A 19,129-nucleotide genomic window follows, 5' to 3' on the forward strand; every position below is an offset into this window, starting at 1 on the left:
AAGGAACAGAAGGCCGCCTGCTCACCTGCTGCTTTCTTAAACGCTCAGCAGCAGCGCAGGGGTTAGTATCATCCATGCATGAAATGTAATTTTAATTCATGGGATACAGCGTGTGATTGCATGTGTGGATGGGTGCACGTGTGTGTATGTATATGTGCGCATGTGTGTATTTGCATGCGCGCGCGTGTGTATGCATATGCATGTGCACACCCACGCATGTGTGTGTATGTGGGTGTGTGTGTGTGTGCGTGCACGCGTGTGTATGTGTGAGCGTGTGTGTGTGCCCAGTCTCCACCCCAGTGACTGCACGCTGGGGATAAGAGGGGTCTTAACAGAGCCTGGGCTGTCTGAACAGCATGTGCTGGCGCATGGAGGTTTCGGGCACTGTGTGGGGGATGCTGGTTTTTCCCATAATCCCCTCATGTAGGGAGGCCAGCCTGTCCCCTCCTGGCCACTTGGAGAAGGGCAAACGCTGCTGCCTGCGAAGGGCTGCCAGGGCTCTCTGTGGAGTGGCCCTCAGCATTGGTGGCTCGCTCCATGCATCTCACCCATGGCCATAGCGTATGCCATGTCTGACAACGGCGAGGGGCTCGCAGGCCCAGTCCCTTGGGCTCGCCGGGCGTGGTCCCTGCTCCAGGCACCTCCAAGGCTTCTTCAGCCCTCTCCATGTGGCAAGGGCTGAGCGGGCCAAATCCGAGTGGCCTTGTGACCTGGCGCAGGGGTCACAGCACCACTCGCTCCAATTCAGCCCCGCCAGGCGTCTTTGTGGAAGGTGGCTGAGCCAAGCCTGTGCGGCACCATGAGCAATGGCAGCGCGTGGGGCCCACAGGCCCAGCCTTTGGGCAAGGCAAGCGAGGCAGTTGGCTTGGGCCCTGCGCTTTCAGGGGCCCGCACTGCCCGGCTCCCGGCCCTGCCCACCCGGCTGCTCACTCTCTGCCCTGACCGGGGGCCGTGCAACTCAGCCACGCTGCCTTGGGCCCCGCAAACTCTTTGGCTGGGCCTGAGGGCCCTGGCCAAATGGGGGGGCCTGGAGCCCCGGCTGCTGGGGGAGGGGGGGGCAGGCGGTAGGTTGTCAGGTTTTCGACTGGGATGCCTGGACACACCTCTGCTTGGCACGGCTGACTGGACTTGTCAAAGCTTGGTCAGTGGTGCAAAGCAGGCCCGGGACTAAGACACTCTATCTCAGTGCCCCCAACCCACCCTGCAAGGTGCCCGGGGTAGGGATGTCATAGAATCCTAGGGCTGGAGGAGACCTCAGGAGGTCATCAAGTCCAGCCTCCTGCCCAAGGCGGGACCAGCTTATCGGTTAACCGATTAACAGATAAGCAAATGCTTATGGGTTAATGCTATAGACTACATGCATCCCCCCTCCTCACACACACACCAGTGAATTGTCCATAGCCCGGATCCCCTCTCCTGCATTTAAAGCGTATTAAGAGCTGGGCAGGCAGGCAGCCCGGCTCATCCTGGTTCACGCTGGCTCTGGGACCCACCCCCGTTTCAGCTCTGCATTTCAACTGTATTAAAAGCCAGGCAGGCAGGGGCCCAGCTCAGTTCTGGCTCGCACCAGGTCCCAGAGCTCAGCACTTCCCCCCACCCAGACAGAGAATGCTGCCACCCTGCGCTGCAGCCGCTTTCTCAGAAGCAGCAGCACAAGGCGACAGCCAGCCGGTCCATGAGGGGAGCTGGTTTTGAAATTGGTTCCCCGTGCGGACTAGCTCCTGCCTGGCACCCTGCTCTGCTGCCTCTGATACAGTAGCTGCTGGCCCTGCCCCCAGGGACTGTAGAATAGTCGACTAACCGACGTGACTATTCAGTTAACCGATAGTTCACATCCCTGGCGTGGGGGAGCCCCCACATGTGACCCTGCTCTCGGGCAGACATACTGGGCGGGTGGGGTGGGGAGTCACAGCCAGGGGCGGCACCGCGCTCCCGGAGCCATGGGCCCGCGAATGGCTCGGGCCGGCGCTGGTCACAGCACCTTGACCCTGGCCCCCTGCAGAAGTGTGGAGAGTGGGGAGGGGGGAGGGGAAAGCCCCAGCACCCAGACCCTCGCCTCCTGCCCTCAGGTCCTGATGTTGGGCCGCAGTCAGGGGCAAAGCACAAAAAGGGTTGAAGGCAGCCTTCCCGCTAATTTTTCCCACCCCCGCGTGGAATGAATTTTGTTATGTGGAGGTGATGTGCGATACACCACTTCATATTGGTGCACATAACAAAATTCATGTGGTGGGGGCGGAGCCAAAGGGTTCTGGGTGCGAGAGGGGCCTCAAGGCTGGAACAAAGGGTTAGGGTTCAAGGACTCTGTCCTGGGGTGCAGGCTCTGGGCTGGGGCTGGGGATGAGGGAATCAGGGCTGGAACAAAGGGTCAGGGTATAAGGGCTCTGTCTGGGGGTGTCCAGGAGATCTCTGTGCAGGAAACATCGGCTGCACTAGCAATTTGTTTTTTAGTGTAGTCAGGCTCCAGTGACAAGACCAGTCATGCGCTTAACACTGCAGGCTAATGCTCCTGCCATGAAATGACTTGTTTATTATTGACTAGCAGAGATTCCAGGAAAAGGCCCTTTTACATAGGTAGGGAGATGTGCCCTGTGCTTTTGGAACAAAGGAACGATATCAGTAGTGAGGGGACAGATAAGTGGAATAGAGTGTTACACGCCAAGGCTGTGTCTAGACTGGCCAGTTTTCCGGAAAAACTTGCCAGCTGTCTACACTGGCCGCTTGAATTTCCGCAAAAGCACTGACTTCCTACTGTCTGAAATCAGTGCTTCGTGCGGAAATACTGTTCTGCTCCCGTTCAGGCAAAGGTCCCTTTTGCGCAAAGCTTTTGTGCAAAAGGGCCAGTGTAGACAGCTCAGATTTGTTTTCTGCAAAAAAGCCCCGATTGCGAAAATGGCGACCGGGGATTTTTTGCAGAAAAGCGCATCTAGATTGGCACAGATGCTTTTCCACAAAAAATGCTTTTGTGGAAAAGCGTCCGTGCCAATCTAGACGCTCTGTTCCGAAAAAGCTTTTAATGGAAAACTTTTCCATTAAAAGCATTTCCGGAAAATTATGCCAATCTAGATGCAGCCCAAGGCTATTTCTACACTCGTGACTTCTTGTGCAAGTATGGCCATTCTTGCACAAGAATCCGCTGAGTGTCTACACTGCCCGCCCGCTCTTGCGCAAGGAAATTTACAGTACGGCGTGGTAAGAGAGGGCTCCTTGCGCAAGAGCCATGCTCTTTTTTAACAGGTGTAAGCTCTCTTGTGCAGGAGCTCTTGCGCAAGAGGGCAGTGTGGACGCTCGGCAGGGATTTCTTGCGCAAGAAAGCCCTATGGCTAAAATGGCCATCGGATCTTTCTTACGCAAGAGAGCGTCCACACTGCTATGGGCGCTCTTGCACAAAAGCACAGTGTGCACATGGCAGTGTGGACGTTTTCTTGCACAAGACATCTTGCACAAGAACCATTGCACAAGATGTTCTTGCGCAAGAAGCTGCGAGTGTAGACGTAGCCCAAGGGTACGTCTACACTGCATACTAATTCAAAATAAGCTATTCCGGAAGGGTTATTCTGAAATAGCTTATTTTGAAATATTACGTCTACACTGCAGGGAAGCTTCAAAATTAGTTTGGTGATTGTCTGGTTCACTCCCAAAGTTATTATTGGGACATTTAGTTCACTGGGCGAGGTACAACACACATGCTGCTAGGCTTATGTGGGTCCCTGGATTTTGAAAGGTTTGTGGTGGGAGGTGTTAATCATTGTAGCAGTGACACTATATCTGCAGGTTCTCATTGGTTGTTCTGGCAGGGTCTGATTCTACTTTAAATGGCCCCTTATCATATATGTTAACTATTTATGGCAAACAATTTGTTCTACTTTGCGTTTAGCTGTGGTGCTCAGAGTACCTTTCTCTTGCGTTTAGCTTTGGTGCTCAGAGTACCTTTCTCTTGCGTTTAGCTGTGGTGCTCAGAGTACCTTTCTCTTGCGTTTAGCTGTGGTACTCAGAGTACCTTTCTCTTGCGTTTAGCTGTGGTGCTCAGAGTACCTTTCCCTTGCGTTTAGCTGTGGTGCTCAGAGTACCTTTCTCTTGCGTTTAGCTGTGGTGCTCAGAGTACCTTTCTCTTGCATTTAGCTGTGGTGCTCAGAGTACCTTTCCCTTGCGTTTAGCTGTGGTGCTCAGAGTACCTTTCTCTTGCGTTTAGCTGTGGTGCTCAGAGTACCTTTCCCCTGCGTTTATCTGTGGTGCTCAGAGTACCTCTCCCTTGCGTTTAGCTGTGGTGCTCAGAGTACCTTTCCCTTGCGTTTAGCTGTGGTGCTCAGAGTACCTTTCTCTTGCGTTTAGCTGTGGTGCTCAGAGTACCTTTCCTAGACCTAAGGAAGAGCTCTGTGTGGCTCGACAGCCTGCCTCTCTCACCAGAAGGAGTCAGTCCAAGAAAAGATATTATCTCACCCACATTGTCTCGCAAAGGATTGGAAGAGTATAGAGTGGAGGTCTTGTTTACAGTGGGGATTTGCCCTGATTCCAGGCCCTAGTATATCTGCAATGATACAAACGTTTAGCCCTGGAAAACTGTGGTTTGCAGCTTACCACTGCTTGGAACTAGGGGAAGTCGTACTACTGAAACTGGCCGCTTTGTTTTTGCATTAGAGCAGTTGCAGCTATTGCTGGCCACCAAAGGCGTGGGGATATGTCCTCATCATAGATAAGGAGTTGAATTCCCCCTTTTTCTCAGCTCTGAGGAGGCCTCTTTGATGAACATTGCTAGACAGCATGTGTTGGAATCTTGCACAGCTTCTGCCCTGTTGTCCTCATTTTGTGGAAAAACATGTATCACTGCCTGTATGGCACCTTTCATTGGCACACAACAGCCACTACAAATAACTTGAGCAAATCCTTTCCAGCAGCCACACATCACACCTCAGATACACTCACCCAGGAACCTACTCCTGTAACAAACCCGGTTGACAGCTCTGTCTGCATATCTATATAAGCGACACCATCACAGGATCTAACCACATCAGGGGGCTTATACATCTGCACGTCCTCGAATGCGATCTAAACCATCAAGGGCAGCAATGCGTCTGCCATGTATACTGGCCAAATTGCACAGTCTCTGTGACAAAGGACATCAGATATCAGAAATGGTAACACATAAACATGTAGGGGAACATTTTAACCTGCCTGGTCACTCAATCTTAGATTTAAAAGTAACTATTCTTCTACAAAGGAACCTCACTCACCAGTTGCAGAGAGTGTCTGCAGAACTGGAATTTATCTACAGATTTGTCACGGTTAACCTTGGAACTGGTTGGTGCATTACAAAACCAATTTCTCCTGTCATTAACATCTGCATTTCTACATAAAAAACGATGTGTGACACACATTCAGCCCACTTAATGAGTCTTATTAACACAGGTGTTACAGCTGACAGGTACTTCTGCTGTTAAATATCTCTTGATTTCTGTTATTTCCACTCCAATTCATCTGATGAAGTGGGTTTTGCCCACAAAAGCTCATGATTCTCTGTAGTTTGGTTGGTCTCTAAAGCACCACAGGACACTTAAAGGCAGTAACTCTGCAAAGATGCTACAGCTGTACTGCACACATGTGATGGTCTCTGGCATTTACCACAAAGTAATTTCCTTCTGGAAAAAAAGTCATCCCACTTTTAGAAAACCCAGAAGAGGAGTTGCACAATATTTAGTGGTGATACTGATGTCATCTGTAGCTCATTTCCTGCCTCTTTCTCAGATGGAGGCTTTGCAACAGCGTAGAATGGAAAAAGAAAGCTCTGTTTCTGAGGGTTCCTTCCTTTCTTTGGTTTGAAAGGTCAGTTAGATTAAATTCAGTAGAAATGGGGAGCTTCACAGAATGACTAGCTGTTGTTCCACATTCCTAAAATGCAGCTCTAGGAGACGCTATGGAAAAGGGCCAAGACAATGCCTACTTAGCAAAGCATCTTCTCTGGAAAGGACTGCAGATTCCTGTCACACCAGATGCCCATCCAGGGATGATTTCTCGGAAAGCAATAAAAGAGCCTCTGATTTGGAGGGTCGTTTAGAGCAGTGATTCTCAACCAGCGATACGAGGACCCTTAGGGGGACTCGAGAGAATTCTGGGGGTACGTCAGCACAAGTGAAATAGGGAGAAAACTGAATTTTGGTTTTAAGTTTTACAGCGCTTTCTTATTTTTGTACTTTTTACACCCAACATTTTAATCGCCCGCCCAGCTATGATTAAGTTGTTTAAACAAATGTGTTGCAATGGTAGAAAAAAATGCTTTGTGTCTGAAAGCTGTAGGTACTGGGGGTACTTATAATTTTTTTTAAAAGGGGGTACTTTATTAAAAAAAGATTGAGAAACACTGGTTTAGAGGGTTAAGTTTGAATACACTGAGACCAGAACAAGCAAGTATTCTAAGAAGGAAATGTCATGGACTTGTTTGTGTATCATTACAGGAGCAGCTTGGAAGAGACAAGTATTAGCTTGCTAATTTGACACACCTGGAGTGCAATGCAGCATTCATTTCTTGGGAAACCAAATTCAATGGGAGATTATTGTCTTGGTGAAAGATGTTGAACCCATCAAAGTAAGTGCCAGCGTGTCTGAGCACTGACAAACTAGCTGGAGATCAGACCAGTTCACTTATGTGGGAGCACTGCTCAAAACGCACCTTATAAGAATGCATTTGGAGCTTACAGCCTGTGAAATGCTTGCAAAGTGCTGCATGCATTAATCTCACGTGTAAGGTCCATATTCCACACTAGACCCTTGACCTCGGCTGGGAAGAGTGTTTCTGTCTGCCCATCCAGAAGGACAATCAAAATCAGATTGGCCATGAAGGACCATGGCATTGCAAAGAACTGGTTAATGGCCGTGTGGAACCTACCTGCAAGCAAGCTGGTCCTTTGGACTTGGAAGTGGAATGAAGGAAATAAAAGACACGGGACAGTTTTCTGTTTGAACTCTCCCAGGGCTAGAGACACTAAACAGAAGCCAATAATCCCTGGCAGTTACTATCTGGGTCTGCCCTGAAAGACACTTGGAGTTGCCAGGTGACTACAACTCTTTCACTCTTAGGATTCAGATTGCAACTCCTTCGTGTGTATGAGCTTGCTTGCGTTACCCTGTGAATAGCGCTCTCCTTTCTTTTCCTAATTTATTACAGGGTTGGATGTGACGGACCGGGCCGTGTCTGGGCACAGCTGAGGGCGTCCGCTCAGGGCGAATTGCTCAAATCCGGGGCTCCTTACAGCCCCCGACTGGTGACCTCTCCACACAGGCCACAAACCAGTCTCACAGAGCGCTTCAGCAACCTGCCTGAAGCCTCCCGAGCAAAACCCCTCCAACACCCCAGCAATATCCGTGCCCCAGATGGCCCCGGGCCTCATACACAGGCGGGGGGTCCTAGCACCCAATCCCACCTACCCCGAACAAGTTCTGTCCGGTTCCAAGAAACCAGCCACAGATCCCTGGTCAATTTACCCTCTGGACCTTCCCACAAATCACGCTGGGCCAATCCTTTAGAATCTATATCTAAAGGTTTATTATCACAAGAAAGAAAAGCCTGAGAGTAAGGTTATTAAAGTACAGTACGTTACATGCACCGAATCTCCCAGTTCTCGATGCAGGCTCTAGCAGAGGTGTTGCAGCTGCTGGTTTAAAAGTTCTTATTGCACATCCTACGATCAGGATGGGTTCACAGGTCTTCCGGGGTCTTCAATCCCTGCAGTGCTGCCTCTGGGATGAAGTGCTGAGCTGAGAACCAAATGGCGTCGACCACATGGCCTCTTTATACTCCTTCCTGGCCTCTTCTAGTATGTAGCAGGTCACCTGGTCCTCAGCCTCTCTGTGTTCCCTGCTGGCTGCTCTCAGGACAGCCCCCATTCTTTGGGTGTGTCTTTGGCCCATTGAGAACCATTGTCCACAGGTAATTAGCATGTCCACAGGCTCCACAGGCTCGGCCCTGCCCAATGCTTAACCACATGCAGGGAAATCTTCAGTTTCCACACAGATTACAGATCTACACACACAGACATTATATACTCACATAAACAGTGTACACAGGATCAGAAAACAACAAGCAATAATCTCCCATTCAATACCCCACATGGCTCCCCCCATACCAATTTCTGGGGCCAACACCCCCACCTAGGGGTGGAGCAGCGACCTGGCTGCTTCCCTCCAATTCAGCAACGTGACATTGGATATGGGTGTTGTCTTTGGTGTGAGACGTAAGATACAGATTGGTCTGGGGAAAGTGACAGACTCGCTGGAAACAACCGGAACATTGTATGAGTTTTGGTATGTGTCAAAACTGTGATGAGCTGGGGCTTGGGCCTAGGAACTGAGGGCCCTTTAGGGCTGGAGGGAGCAAGTCCATGTTACGTTGGGAACTAGGGTCTGAGCCCTGTTGCTTTCTGGCTACGTATGGCCCTGGCTTGACTCAGATCCCTACCGCCTCCCAGGGATCCCTTATTTCTGCATCCTAGGGTCTGCTGGTGGCCGGTAAGGGAGCCCTGGGGACCCTGGAGCTCACTGCACCCCAAGTCCTGAGGTTGCCCTCCAATGCTCTGCAGTCAGCAGCAGCCAGACTGGGGTGTGCGATCTTCCTCTGAACACTTCCACTTTATGTCACACGTCAAAGCAGAGCAAAGCAAACCACACCGAGCCCTTCGCCGAACAGCCAGTTCTGAAAATGAACAGTCGCCGCGTTCTGTTTGAATGGTTAGACAGCTCTGGAGACTGACGTCCTGATTCCCATCAGAACAAGTGCACGAGGGCATTTCCCTGCCCGTGGGACTCAGCCTCGAGGCGCAGAGCCCAGTTCTGAGATTTGGGGGTAGCTGAGCATAAAGGCATCTCACACGCTGTCATTTTCCTGGGACAGCCACCGAAAGAGCAACTTAGGCAGTTTATGTGCTTCTCTGCTCCTTAGGGGCATCGGAGTCCCATCAATGGCTCTGAAAAAACAACTGGTCTGGTAGCACTTTAAAGACTAACAAACCGTGTAGATGGGATCATGAGCTTTCGTGGGCAGAGCCCACTTCTTCAGATGACTTGAGTGTTGGACATCAGTGTAGACATTCAAACCCAGGGTTCCCTGACACAGGTCAGCTGACGTGAGCCCCACTAACCCTAAGGGTGTGTCTAGACTGCAGGCTTCTTTCGAAAGAGCCTCTTTCGAAAGCATCTTTCGAAAGAGGCTCTTTCGAAAGAGCGCGTCTAGACTGCAGGCGGATCTTTCGATAGCGGAAATCCGCTTTTTCGAAAGAGAGCACCCAGCGAGTCTGGATGCTCTCTTTCGAAGACAGCCTCTTTACATTGAAGAACGCCTTCCTTCGAAAGAAGAACTTTCGAAGGAAGGCGTTCTTCCTCGTGAAACGAGGTTTACCGCCATCGAAAGAAAAGCCGCGTTCTTTCGAAATAATTTCGAAAGAACGCGGCTTGAGTCTGGATGCAGGGGAAGTTCTTTCGAAAAAAGGCTACTTTTTTCGAAAGAACCCCTGAGTGTGGACACAGCCTAGGTGTGTAGACATACTCGCTGGGGCTCCATGGGGAGACTGGCACCAGGATCTAGAAGTTCCCATTTGTTAGTGCCTTGTTGAGATTTAATTAATTCTAGAACATACCACCAGCTGGGGGAGGGGGATGGTCGGCCCTGTTTCTGACAATCTGTCCTTAGGTAGGCGCTCGCACACTAGACAGCGTGACGCTCGGTGTAGACATGGCAGGATTCACATGCCGCTGGTCAATTGGGTGTATTGATCATAACCCCAGTGCCCGTTTTTATGGGTTAAAGATTAGCCACAGTGAGTGAATCACGGTGATAGGAGCATCTTGACCCAAAGGCCTTGAGAAATTATTTACAAATAGGGGAATATCCGGTAAAAAAAGCCTTAACTCAAGCTCTGAGAGCTGTGCTCGTAGACTTTGACCCAGGAACAAGGACTGAACACCCAATGACTGTTGCAGTGAAGCTGGTTTGGCTGAGGCACCAGGCAGTCTGGGGAGAAAGGGAGCCACAGCGACTGATAGCAGAGCTCCTGCTGAAGGAGAAGACAGAAACTGAGGTGGCAGAGGAAAGAGACTACTAAAGAGGCGACGCTAATGCCGAAATTGAGACCAAACCTCACTGCAGATGCATGGAACAATTAGCAATGGCGGAGAGAACTCACACATTGTGGCACTAAGCACGTGAGCAGAAAGAGAACAGGCTCAGCTGCCAAAGGCGCCAGAGGCAGGAGAGAGCCTGCCCATTTTATCAAGAAAGTAGCTGCATAGAAACATTTCTCCCCACCTTTGAGAGCCTGTGTAGGATCCATAAGACCCCAGAGGAGAAGTGGATGCCTGTCCTCTTGACCAGATTAACTGGGAAGGTGAGGCAAGTGGAGGAGGGTGATGCTAAGCTGTAACAGACGTTCAAAGAAAAGGTTTATGATTCCCGTCATCGGAAGTAGAGAAATCTTAAAATGTCTGACAGTGTCACTCGTGAATACGTGCTTCACATGTGTGATGTTATGCAAACATGGGTGCGAGGGGCAGGTGGTGAGGGTAAGTATGAAAAAACAAAACCTTTGATCTGTTGGCACAAGTACAGTAATTGTGGCCAATCACTGATGAGGTAACAAGTGGGCACTTATGACAAAGAAAACCTCCCACCGTTTTTGGGACAGCAACATTCAAGAGCTCAAGGGGGCACAAGGGGACATGCTTCTGTTTCACAGGTTAAGAGGGAGGAGGGGGCCTAGGAACAAACCAAACCCCAATTTTGTTAAACCACCTCAAGGGAGCCTGAATTTTTGCCCTCACTGTGTGGGGCTCCTGGCCTTGTCAAACCAAATTTACTCTAAATTCAGGTCACCCCACACTCTGCACCCACAGTCCCTGAGCAAATTATAGGATTATGGGAGTGATTATGTGATCCCAGAGGAAATTAGAGAGGAGGAGAAGGGCCTCATAAACAATATCAGGCCTGAGTTCTGGGACGGCGGTGAAGAATGCGGCGCGTGTGCTAGGGTGAATAGCATTGGCTGCACAGAGGAGGGCAATGAGTCACTTTGGCTAAGGGAAGTTGGGAAAGAGAAGAGGGGAGGCCACCTGGGAAAAGCCGAGATATTTTTTCTTTGACTGAGGTTTCTGTGGCTGTGCCCCGGCTGACATCTGCGCTGAGTGGGTGGATGTTAAGGAACTAGTATCACAGGTATCAGAAATGTGCTGCCTGCTGATATTTTAACAGGTAATAACATTTTAGCCATGTCTAAGCAGGCTAATGTCATAACACACAGGCAGAGAGAGAGTCTGGCTGCACCTGGGGAGGATGCCCTCAGCCCTTTGGCTGCTGAAATGGTGCCTTGGCTTCTGAGGAGGGCTCTGAGGATTCTTCTGCTGGGGCAGAGTCGGTTCTCTCTGTGGGCGAGGAAGCTTTTTTGGGTCAGGGACCACATAAACGTGAGAAGCAAACCGACCAACCAACCAACCATCCAACCTCACTGTGGCCCCCAACTGAGACGCAGTAAAAAAGACACTTTCCTTAGTCCCCTCACACACCAGCCTCAGAGACTAGGGGGACCAGGGATAATAAAATTTGTGGATCCCCTTAGGCTCTGGGATAGGGCCAAAAATGAGGGTTTCAGTGTGTGAGGGAGGCTGACAGGAAGCGTGCCTGAGATGTAGGTTTTGGGTGGGTGGGAGAGTGCAGGAGCAGGCCACGAGTGGGGCGGCTGGGTGGGAGGTAGGGTGCACAGGGGCGTAGTGAGGGGGGACAGTTACCCCAGGTGCCACACTAGGGCGAGTGCAGGGAGAACAGCGCGGGCGGGTCTGACATGGCCACGGCTGTTGTGGCGGGGCCAGGTAGTCCCAGACCTGTCGTGCCTTTCTCCCTGCACTCGCCCTAATGTGGCGCCCGGGGGCAACTACCCCCCTTGCTATGCCCCAGAGGGTGCAGGAGCCGAGTAGGGGTATGTCTACACTACAAAGTTAATTCGAACTAACAAACGTCTGGTTAACAGAGCACCCACAGCCTGCCCTAGCTGGGAGCATGTGTTTCTATTGGTGGTGCACGTCCACCCATGCCTCAGTGCACAGAACAAAATGCATTCCACTCGTGCATGGGAAATGCGAGGGAACATTGGTTGGGGGCTCCGGGAAGGTGGCCAAGTGCAGGAGTGGGCTGGGGGTACCGGGTCTGGGTGAGAGGGGGCTCTTACATTCACAGCTCTCTGGAGATACATGTGGCTCCCTGCCCCCCACTGCTCCCAGGCACCGCCCCCTGCTGCTCCTATTGGCCATGATTACAGCCAGTCAAGTGGCGGGGGAAAAGCCTCCAAGCGAGTGCTTCCCTGCGCTGCCGTTTCCCCAGCGGGGGGAGGAGGAGTGACTGCGCGGAGCCGCTTCCTCCCCCATGGGCTGGATCTGGCCCCGGCTTGCCTGACTCTGGCCCGCGAGGGTCAGCGCTCTCCCCTGGCAGTGGCGAGCTGTCACTGGTGCTCCAGCCATGTGAGGAGGCAGGGCTGAAGCACCGATGCTGGGGGGAACCCCGAGATTTGTGGGCTGGATCTGTCCTGTGGGGCGTAGGTCCCCCACTGCTGCTCCAGGGGTGCTTGTCCACTAGAAGGCTGCACTTTGGGTTCCACTAACCCCCCTTTGATCCTGGGTTGGTGAAATCTCCTATCACTGCACTGCCACCTGCTCTTCTCTTCTCAGTCTCCCCCCGGAAGGCGGTCAGGGCCGTGACTCACTCCTTAACAGACTGAAGCAGGGCCTGGCTTCTAAGAAAGGCTGCGATTCTACTGAAAGCTGGCTTTGGTCAGAGTTCTCCAAACTCTGGTGAGAGGGTGATTTCCACAACTTCATGGACAGGTTTAAATCCCGCAGCTCTGCCCAAAGCTGTCAGTTCAGCCTGGCCATCGAGGAAAGCGTCCCAGGCCCAGGGTCCTCCAGCTGGAGAGAAACCTCCCAGGATCATGAACTGCCTGACGACGGCTCTTCTGCTCATTTTCCTCCTGGGCCTTTCTCTTCAGCCCATCTATGCTGGTCAGTGGGACCGTGCGGCATTGCCGACCCTTTTCAGCAAAGAGCTAGGAGAGGGTGGAAGGTGCCGCTGGGGGGCGAGGGCTGGATTCATACTTCCAGGGCCGGATTCACTAGCCTGGAAGAGACTCAGATCTCCCCAGCGAGTGTTGTACTGGCCCAGACCAGCGGTTCTCAACCTGTGGGTTGGGACTCAGATTACAGGTCCGTCCCTGCAGCTGAAGACCGTGGGCATCAGTCTGACGTCTCACCGAGGCTCCAGTCCCTGCTCCTGGGGTTGTGTAATCATGTTTGTGGCCTGAAGGGGTCATGGTGCTATGAAATGTGAGAACCCCTGGCCAGCAAGCTCTTATGCCGCCCTTCTAGCAGCTCCCAGGGCAGGGAGGAAGGATGGGCATAGCCAGGGTGTTCAGCCTCTTGCAGAGCAAAGCATGCTGGGATAAACACTTTCTACCAGGGAAGTTCAATGTGGTGCTCCCTAACCTGCTGTTTGGGGGCTCCTTCTCGATGCTACGTAGTTGCAAGTCACCCACCACTGCTGTGGTTGAACAGAATAGGCAGTAGGGGCCCTTTTCCTCCTACATCAAGGCGTGGACACTAGAAAGATGTAAGGGGTGTGGAACTGTTTCTCATTTGGTTTTCTTTTCCTCCAAAGCTCCACAAGGGATCCTGGAAGACACAACCTGCTGTTCAAGCGTCATTAAGTTACCTATTCGTTTTCGTAACCTGAAGCATTTCTACAGGACCTCCTGGGGGTGTAGGAGGCCAGCTGTGGTGTAAGTAGCCTTCAGTCAGTCGGAGCTTGCTTCACTGTGGGAACTGAGGGGGGATAGGCGTGTGCTAGGGACATGCTGCTCTCGTAAGTGTTAGGAGGAAGTCTCACAGACCGTGGTCACTTAGCCTTGCAATTGCCTATTGCGCTTAGCAATGAAGAGCCTGATTCTGCTCTTATCTGGTTTTGGAGCCGTATGACTCCACTGAAGTTGCTCCTCATTTACACTAATTAATTTCAGCAGAGCCGTTTCTGCGTGACACCAGTGTGCTGAGAGAAGAATCAGGCCCTGAGTGTAAATCAGAACATTATTTTATTAATTGTATTATAAAATGAAAATTCATGGAAAATATCTCAAGAGCTGGTCTTGATTAATTCTTAGGCTGTGGAGAAAGTGAGAGCTTTGGCTGATGACCACTCTGACCATGACGCTAGTTACCAGAATGGAAGTAGACTTTACGGGAATGCTCTTACTTTCCAGGCAGTGCAGCACTGTACATCCCTGTACCTTTCAGCTGGGTGATTCACCCACTGCGATATGCCTTGAACCTTGGAGGCACTTGGTGTAACCACACCTTGCATTGTCTCAGTCATTAAGACACTGTTTAAATAGCAGCCCACAAATTGCAGTTTACATGAAAGCTTTACATACAGCAGAGCAGGGAATTCAAGCCATGCTAATGCCCTAATCTCCATCCATGTCTATTTCTAAGGCACTGTCCCAGTACACAGTGCTGTGCAATGGGGGTTGTGGCAAAGATAGAACAGGGCGTTGTCTCTTCAGCAGCCTTTCCTGTGGGTTAGATTCTTCTTGGCTTCCTCCTAAGGTTTCATTTCAGAGCAGGCTGAAGGTCTTGAGTGTAGCTAAGGTGCTGACCCCCTGTGGGTGTTAGCCACTGCACCCCAGACAGACGTCAGTGTGAACCAGCTCAGTCTGCCGGCCTAAACCAATTGGGTAATTTCACTCGGACACAAAGGTTTTCCCGTACACATGACTCCACAGCCTCTAATGCTGTTACCCCTAATTTACCCCCGTGTCTTGGAGAGGAGACTCAGTCCCTACGACGATGCTCTTCTTCCTTTCCCGAACAATTGTGCAGGGAGCTGAACACGGCCGCTGCAGTCCTGCGGTAGAGGAGCACAGTTACAGCTCATGCAGCATGTTGGGACAGGAGGGAGCTGCATGCGCTGTAGAATGGCACAACTAATAATTTGTCAAACTATCGCCTACCGGTTTGGGATGAAGAAACACTGCACTAGCTGTGGGCAACGTCCCTTAGCCTTTCCCTGCCTCAGTTTACCCAGCTGTAACTACCTCACAGGTGTAGATTGAAGTGTGATTTGAAAGGTGAAAGGTGCTATAGAAACACAAAGTATTTTAATGTTACCTGCTAGTAGCTGGGGAAGTTCTCCTCCTTCAGTCTTCTGTCAGACACTAGGCAGCTCACAGCTGTTGAGTGTACCAGGTACATGAGGCAAAAAAAACCTCCAAAGCTGCCTCAGACCAGTATGCCCCGAGCAGCACAACTAGTACTGCAAAGCCTGGCAGCAAAGCTGAGTGATTCATTCTCCTCTTTCCTTTCTGGGGTATTAGCTGAATTTTGTGGGAGTCGTGCCAGCGTGCTCCCTTTGGAGAGCTGACTCCTGTGCACGCTCTCTCTGCAGTTAATAACTGAGCTTTCTGATGTTCCAACACTGCAGGTTTGTGACTCTCCGGAACACGGAAATCTGTGCTGATCCACAGGCCAAGTGGGTGCAAAATGCAATACGGCGCCTGGAGAAAAAGAAGTAGTTTGGGACAGCGGACTGCCACAGGCCTGCGCTCCCCTCGTCTCTTTTCTGCCTCCCAGGGCCAGCTGGCTCTGCTCTATTTATGTAAAATGCCTATTACTCTGAAAGGGATTAAATCTTTAATTTATTGGCACCAGCTGTGTCGTGTCATGGTGGGACTCGGCACGGTTCAGTCGTTGTCAGGTTTGTCCTTCCCAAGGGATTGTTCGACATTGGTGGGTCATGTGACTTCTGGGAGGGTCTGTAGCCCACTGAGGAGACGCGTTCAGTTGCCTCTTTGCACCGGTGAAGTGTGTTGGAGGCGGAGAGGCAGTCTCCATAGGACAGCATGCCTGGCAGCAATCCAAGCTCCAGCATGGCAGCAGGGCTGGCCTTACCATGAGGCAAACTGAAGCGGTCTCCTCAGGTGCCAGACTGTGGGCAGAGTAGGACCCAGAGTGTAGAAAACTGTCTGCGGCTGGTGCAGATGTGTTCTCTCTGCTCTAGATGCACAGAGATGCTGGAGTGCTGTGCTGGAGGAAGGGGGGCACAAGAGACATAACAGGCAGGCAGAAGAAAAGGGAGCATGGGGGCCTCATTTGAGTTCCCCGCCTGAAGTGCCAAAACGTTGTGGGCCAGCCCTGCATGGCAGGTGTGGAAGGGCCATCTCTCCATAGAGTTTGTTCAGTGCTCCTGTGCTAGCAGAGCCAAGGGCTTCTCCTCTGAGGCTGCCTGGAAGAGGGGGCGAATAACTGGCTCCAGCTGTGGGGTGACACACACTTGTTCACATGACCTGCATCTGGGTCTGGTCTTCCTCCTGCCTCTCATCACTCTGCCTCTGAACACTCAAAATGCTGGTGCCTGAAATTGGGAGCCTACCCAGAGCTCCCCAGAGTTTGGAAGGGGGGCTCAGCTGAGCCTGAGCATTACAGATAAAGCAGCAAACTCTGACCCGAACCCTGGATTCATTTCCAGGGGTTTGGTGAAGACCCAGCGTCTCTCTTGAATCGAGCACAACGTCCCCTTGCTGAACGGGTCATGGGGCTTGATAGCACCTTGGTTTATGAGTCTGCCTCAGGACAAGAGAGCCCCGAGGGGGTGCACACCAGGCTCTGCTGTAGGGAGAGCTGGTAGGGTAGCCGGCTGTCAGATGACATTTGGGGGTTTCACTGGAGCCCAGGGCCACCTCCTGCCTGGCCTGTGGGGTGTCTGTCACTAGGCTGGTACTAGAGAGCTGTTAGCAGATGATTTCTGGAGCAGACATTAGATAACGTTTGTAAAACTAAAGCGCCCCTCTTCCCTCATCCCAGCCTCGGTGATAACCACAGTGTGGACGGGCTGCTCGACCACACGCCCGAGGTTACTGTTTGCGGCCTCCCATAGCAACAAATCACAGCAGCAGCGCTGAGGTTTCCACTGCCGTGTGGCAAGCTTTCAGCGCCCAGGCCTCTGACACCACAACTGTCTAGCCAGGCTCCTCAGATCTACAGACATTGCATTGAGCCTGACGGGCACGGTGTGCTTCAGTCTGTCGCTTCAGAAGGACTTTGCTTTGCACTTTATCCAGGGAGACCATGGAACCCCAGCAGTGTAGGGCTGGACAGGGCCTTCTGAGGCTATGTCTACACAGCAGCGTTATTCGGAAATAACACAGCACGCGTCTACACTGCAAGCCGTTATTTCGAAATAATGTTGAGCTGGAGGACTTCTTACTGTAACCCTCATTTCATGAGGAGTAAGGGGAGTTGGAGGAAGAGTGTTCTTCCTTCGACATCCTGCTGCGTAAACAGCCTCAAAAACTGAATTAAGCTAGTTCGACTTCAGCTACGCCAGTGGTCTCCAACCTTTTTACACCCAAGATCACTTTTTAAATGACAGAACAAGCCAAGATGTACCGCCCCGCCCCTTCCTCAAAGCCCCGCCCCTTCCTCTCTAGTCTCCTCCTCTCCATCACTTGCTATCCCCAACCCTTATACTGTTGCTTTTTTCCCCCAATTCTTCTGTAGGAAGAGGTTTTTCTAACATTTGGCCTGTCTAGACTGGACCAAATGTCAGAAAAAACCCTTCTTTTGGAAGACCCCTTATTCCTTGTGGAATGAGGAGTATAGGGGTGACCGAAAGAGCAAGTTTGCTCTTCCACTAAAAGAAGCAGAACAACAAACGCGTCCCTGGATGCAGAAGAGTTTTTCTGGGATATCTCAGATGTAGGGTCTGGGGGAAAAGGGAGTGCAGGAGTGTTATGATGCTGTGGCCAGATGTGGGCTTGGCCCCAGTTGGGGGTTTGTTGTCCAGGCTTCATTTTAAAATAATATACAATGTCAAACACAAGAAGTTTCTGCATTGTCTTTATTTCTGAGAAGGGCAGGGGACCTGTTTTGAGTCAGGGGTCACTGACCCACAGAAAAGTCAGTTGGGGCCACACAAGTGAGATGCAAAATAAAAACTCCTCCAAAACCCCCACAAGCCTCACTAATGTGGCCCCGACTGTGCTGGTGGGTGTAGGGGATGTGGTATTGGGGAAGAGTGCCAGGGGGTACTGGGACAGGGTGCTGGGTAGGGTGCCAAGGGGTGCTGGGGCATGGGACAGGGTGCTGGGGTAGGGTACCAATGGGTGCTGGGGCAAGGGACAGGGGGCCAGTGGGTGCCAGGGCAAGGGCTGGGGCAGAGGACAGTGTGCTGGTGGGTGGCGGGGCAGGGTACTTGTGGGGGTCTGAGCAGGCGGAGGGGACAGAGACCAGTACCTGGGAATCCTGCAGCTGCAGGCCAAAGCCCAGGAAGTGCGTGGGCTGCTCCCCCGAGCCCTAAACAGTAACATGGTACCTGAAACCCGGGTTCGTCATGTGCCCGATGCCTTCCTATGCGGGCTGGGAATGGGGGGAGGGGGAGACCTGGACCGTGCCGGCTCCAGCGGGCGCGCTGGAGACTTTATTCCCCTGCTGCCTGCCTGTGGGAGGGGGGGGGGGTGTCCCAGACCACGCCAACCGCAACCGCTTGGGAAGTTGGCGCCTTACTCCTCCCCTCCCTAGCACGTGATGGACCAGCATTTTAGGTACCGCGCTGGCTGTTCAAGGGGAAGGAAGAGCAGCTCGCGCACTTCCGGTACCAGTGCAGAACTCTCCCCACCCCGCTGGAAGCCCGCGCTCCCTCCATTGTTCCTGGAGGTAGCATTAGCACGGCATTCCTCTTGGGGGGGTGGGGGCAGTGAGGGGGGGCCCCCCACAAGCCTCACGATCGACTGGTCAGGCCCACAAGATCGACCAGTAGATTGCCATTGATGGGTTGGTGACCACGGAGCGACGCAATTCTACTTTAGCCTTGCTGTGTAGATGTACCCTGAGCGATCAGCAAACCCCTTCCAGGCAGAAGCAAACCTGACCTAGAGCATCCTTGACAGCAGGTTGCCCAGCCTGTCCTTTCAAACCTCCAGTGATGGGGATTTCACCCACAACCTCCTTGGAGAGAACAGAGGAAGCTAGTGAGAAACAATTTGTTTTCAGCTGAAATTGGAAATGAGGGTAGCGTGCAGAGATCTAGGAAGAGTTGCACAGGGCCACAAGGCCAGTTATA

At 51.9% G+C, this 19,129-nt stretch overlaps 1 protein-coding gene across 1 annotated transcript; it reads left to right on the forward strand.

Moving 5' to 3' along the window:
• The first annotated feature begins 12,823 nt into the window (after nt 1–12,823).
• Nucleotides 12,824–15,691, forward strand: CCL22 (C-C motif chemokine ligand 22). The gene is made up of 3 exons (XM_025186384.3): nt 12,824–13,023; nt 13,676–13,796; nt 15,494–15,691. The coding sequence occupies exons 1-3, from the start codon at nt 12,954–12,956 to the stop codon at nt 15,582–15,584; spliced, it is 282 nt and encodes a 93-aa protein (XP_025042169.2). The 5' UTR covers nt 12,824–12,953; the 3' UTR covers nt 15,585–15,691.
• Nucleotides 15,692–19,129: the final 3,438 nt, after the last annotated feature.

Source organism: Pelodiscus sinensis, chromosome 12 (assembly GCF_052426305.1).
Source record: "Pelodiscus sinensis isolate ZL-2025 chromosome 12, ASM5242630v1, whole genome shotgun sequence".
NCBI lineage: Eukaryota > Metazoa > Chordata > Testudines > Trionychidae > Pelodiscus > Pelodiscus sinensis.

What these genes read in the sequence shown, in the direction of transcription:
- CCL22 (XM_025186384.3), top strand. Translation starts at nt 12,954, where the DNA reads ATGAACTGCCTGACGACGGCTCTTCTGCTCATTTTCCTCCTGGGCCTT. An exon ending in TCTTCAGCCCATCTATGCTG is followed by an intron (nt 13,024 to 13,675) that starts GTCAGTGGGACC and finishes TTTCCTCCAAAG; the next exon opens with CTCCACAAGGGATCCTGGAA. An exon ending in TGTAGGAGGCCAGCTGTGGT is followed by an intron (nt 13,797 to 15,493) that starts GTAAGTAGCCTT and finishes CCAACACTGCAG; the next exon opens with GTTTGTGACTCTCCGGAACA.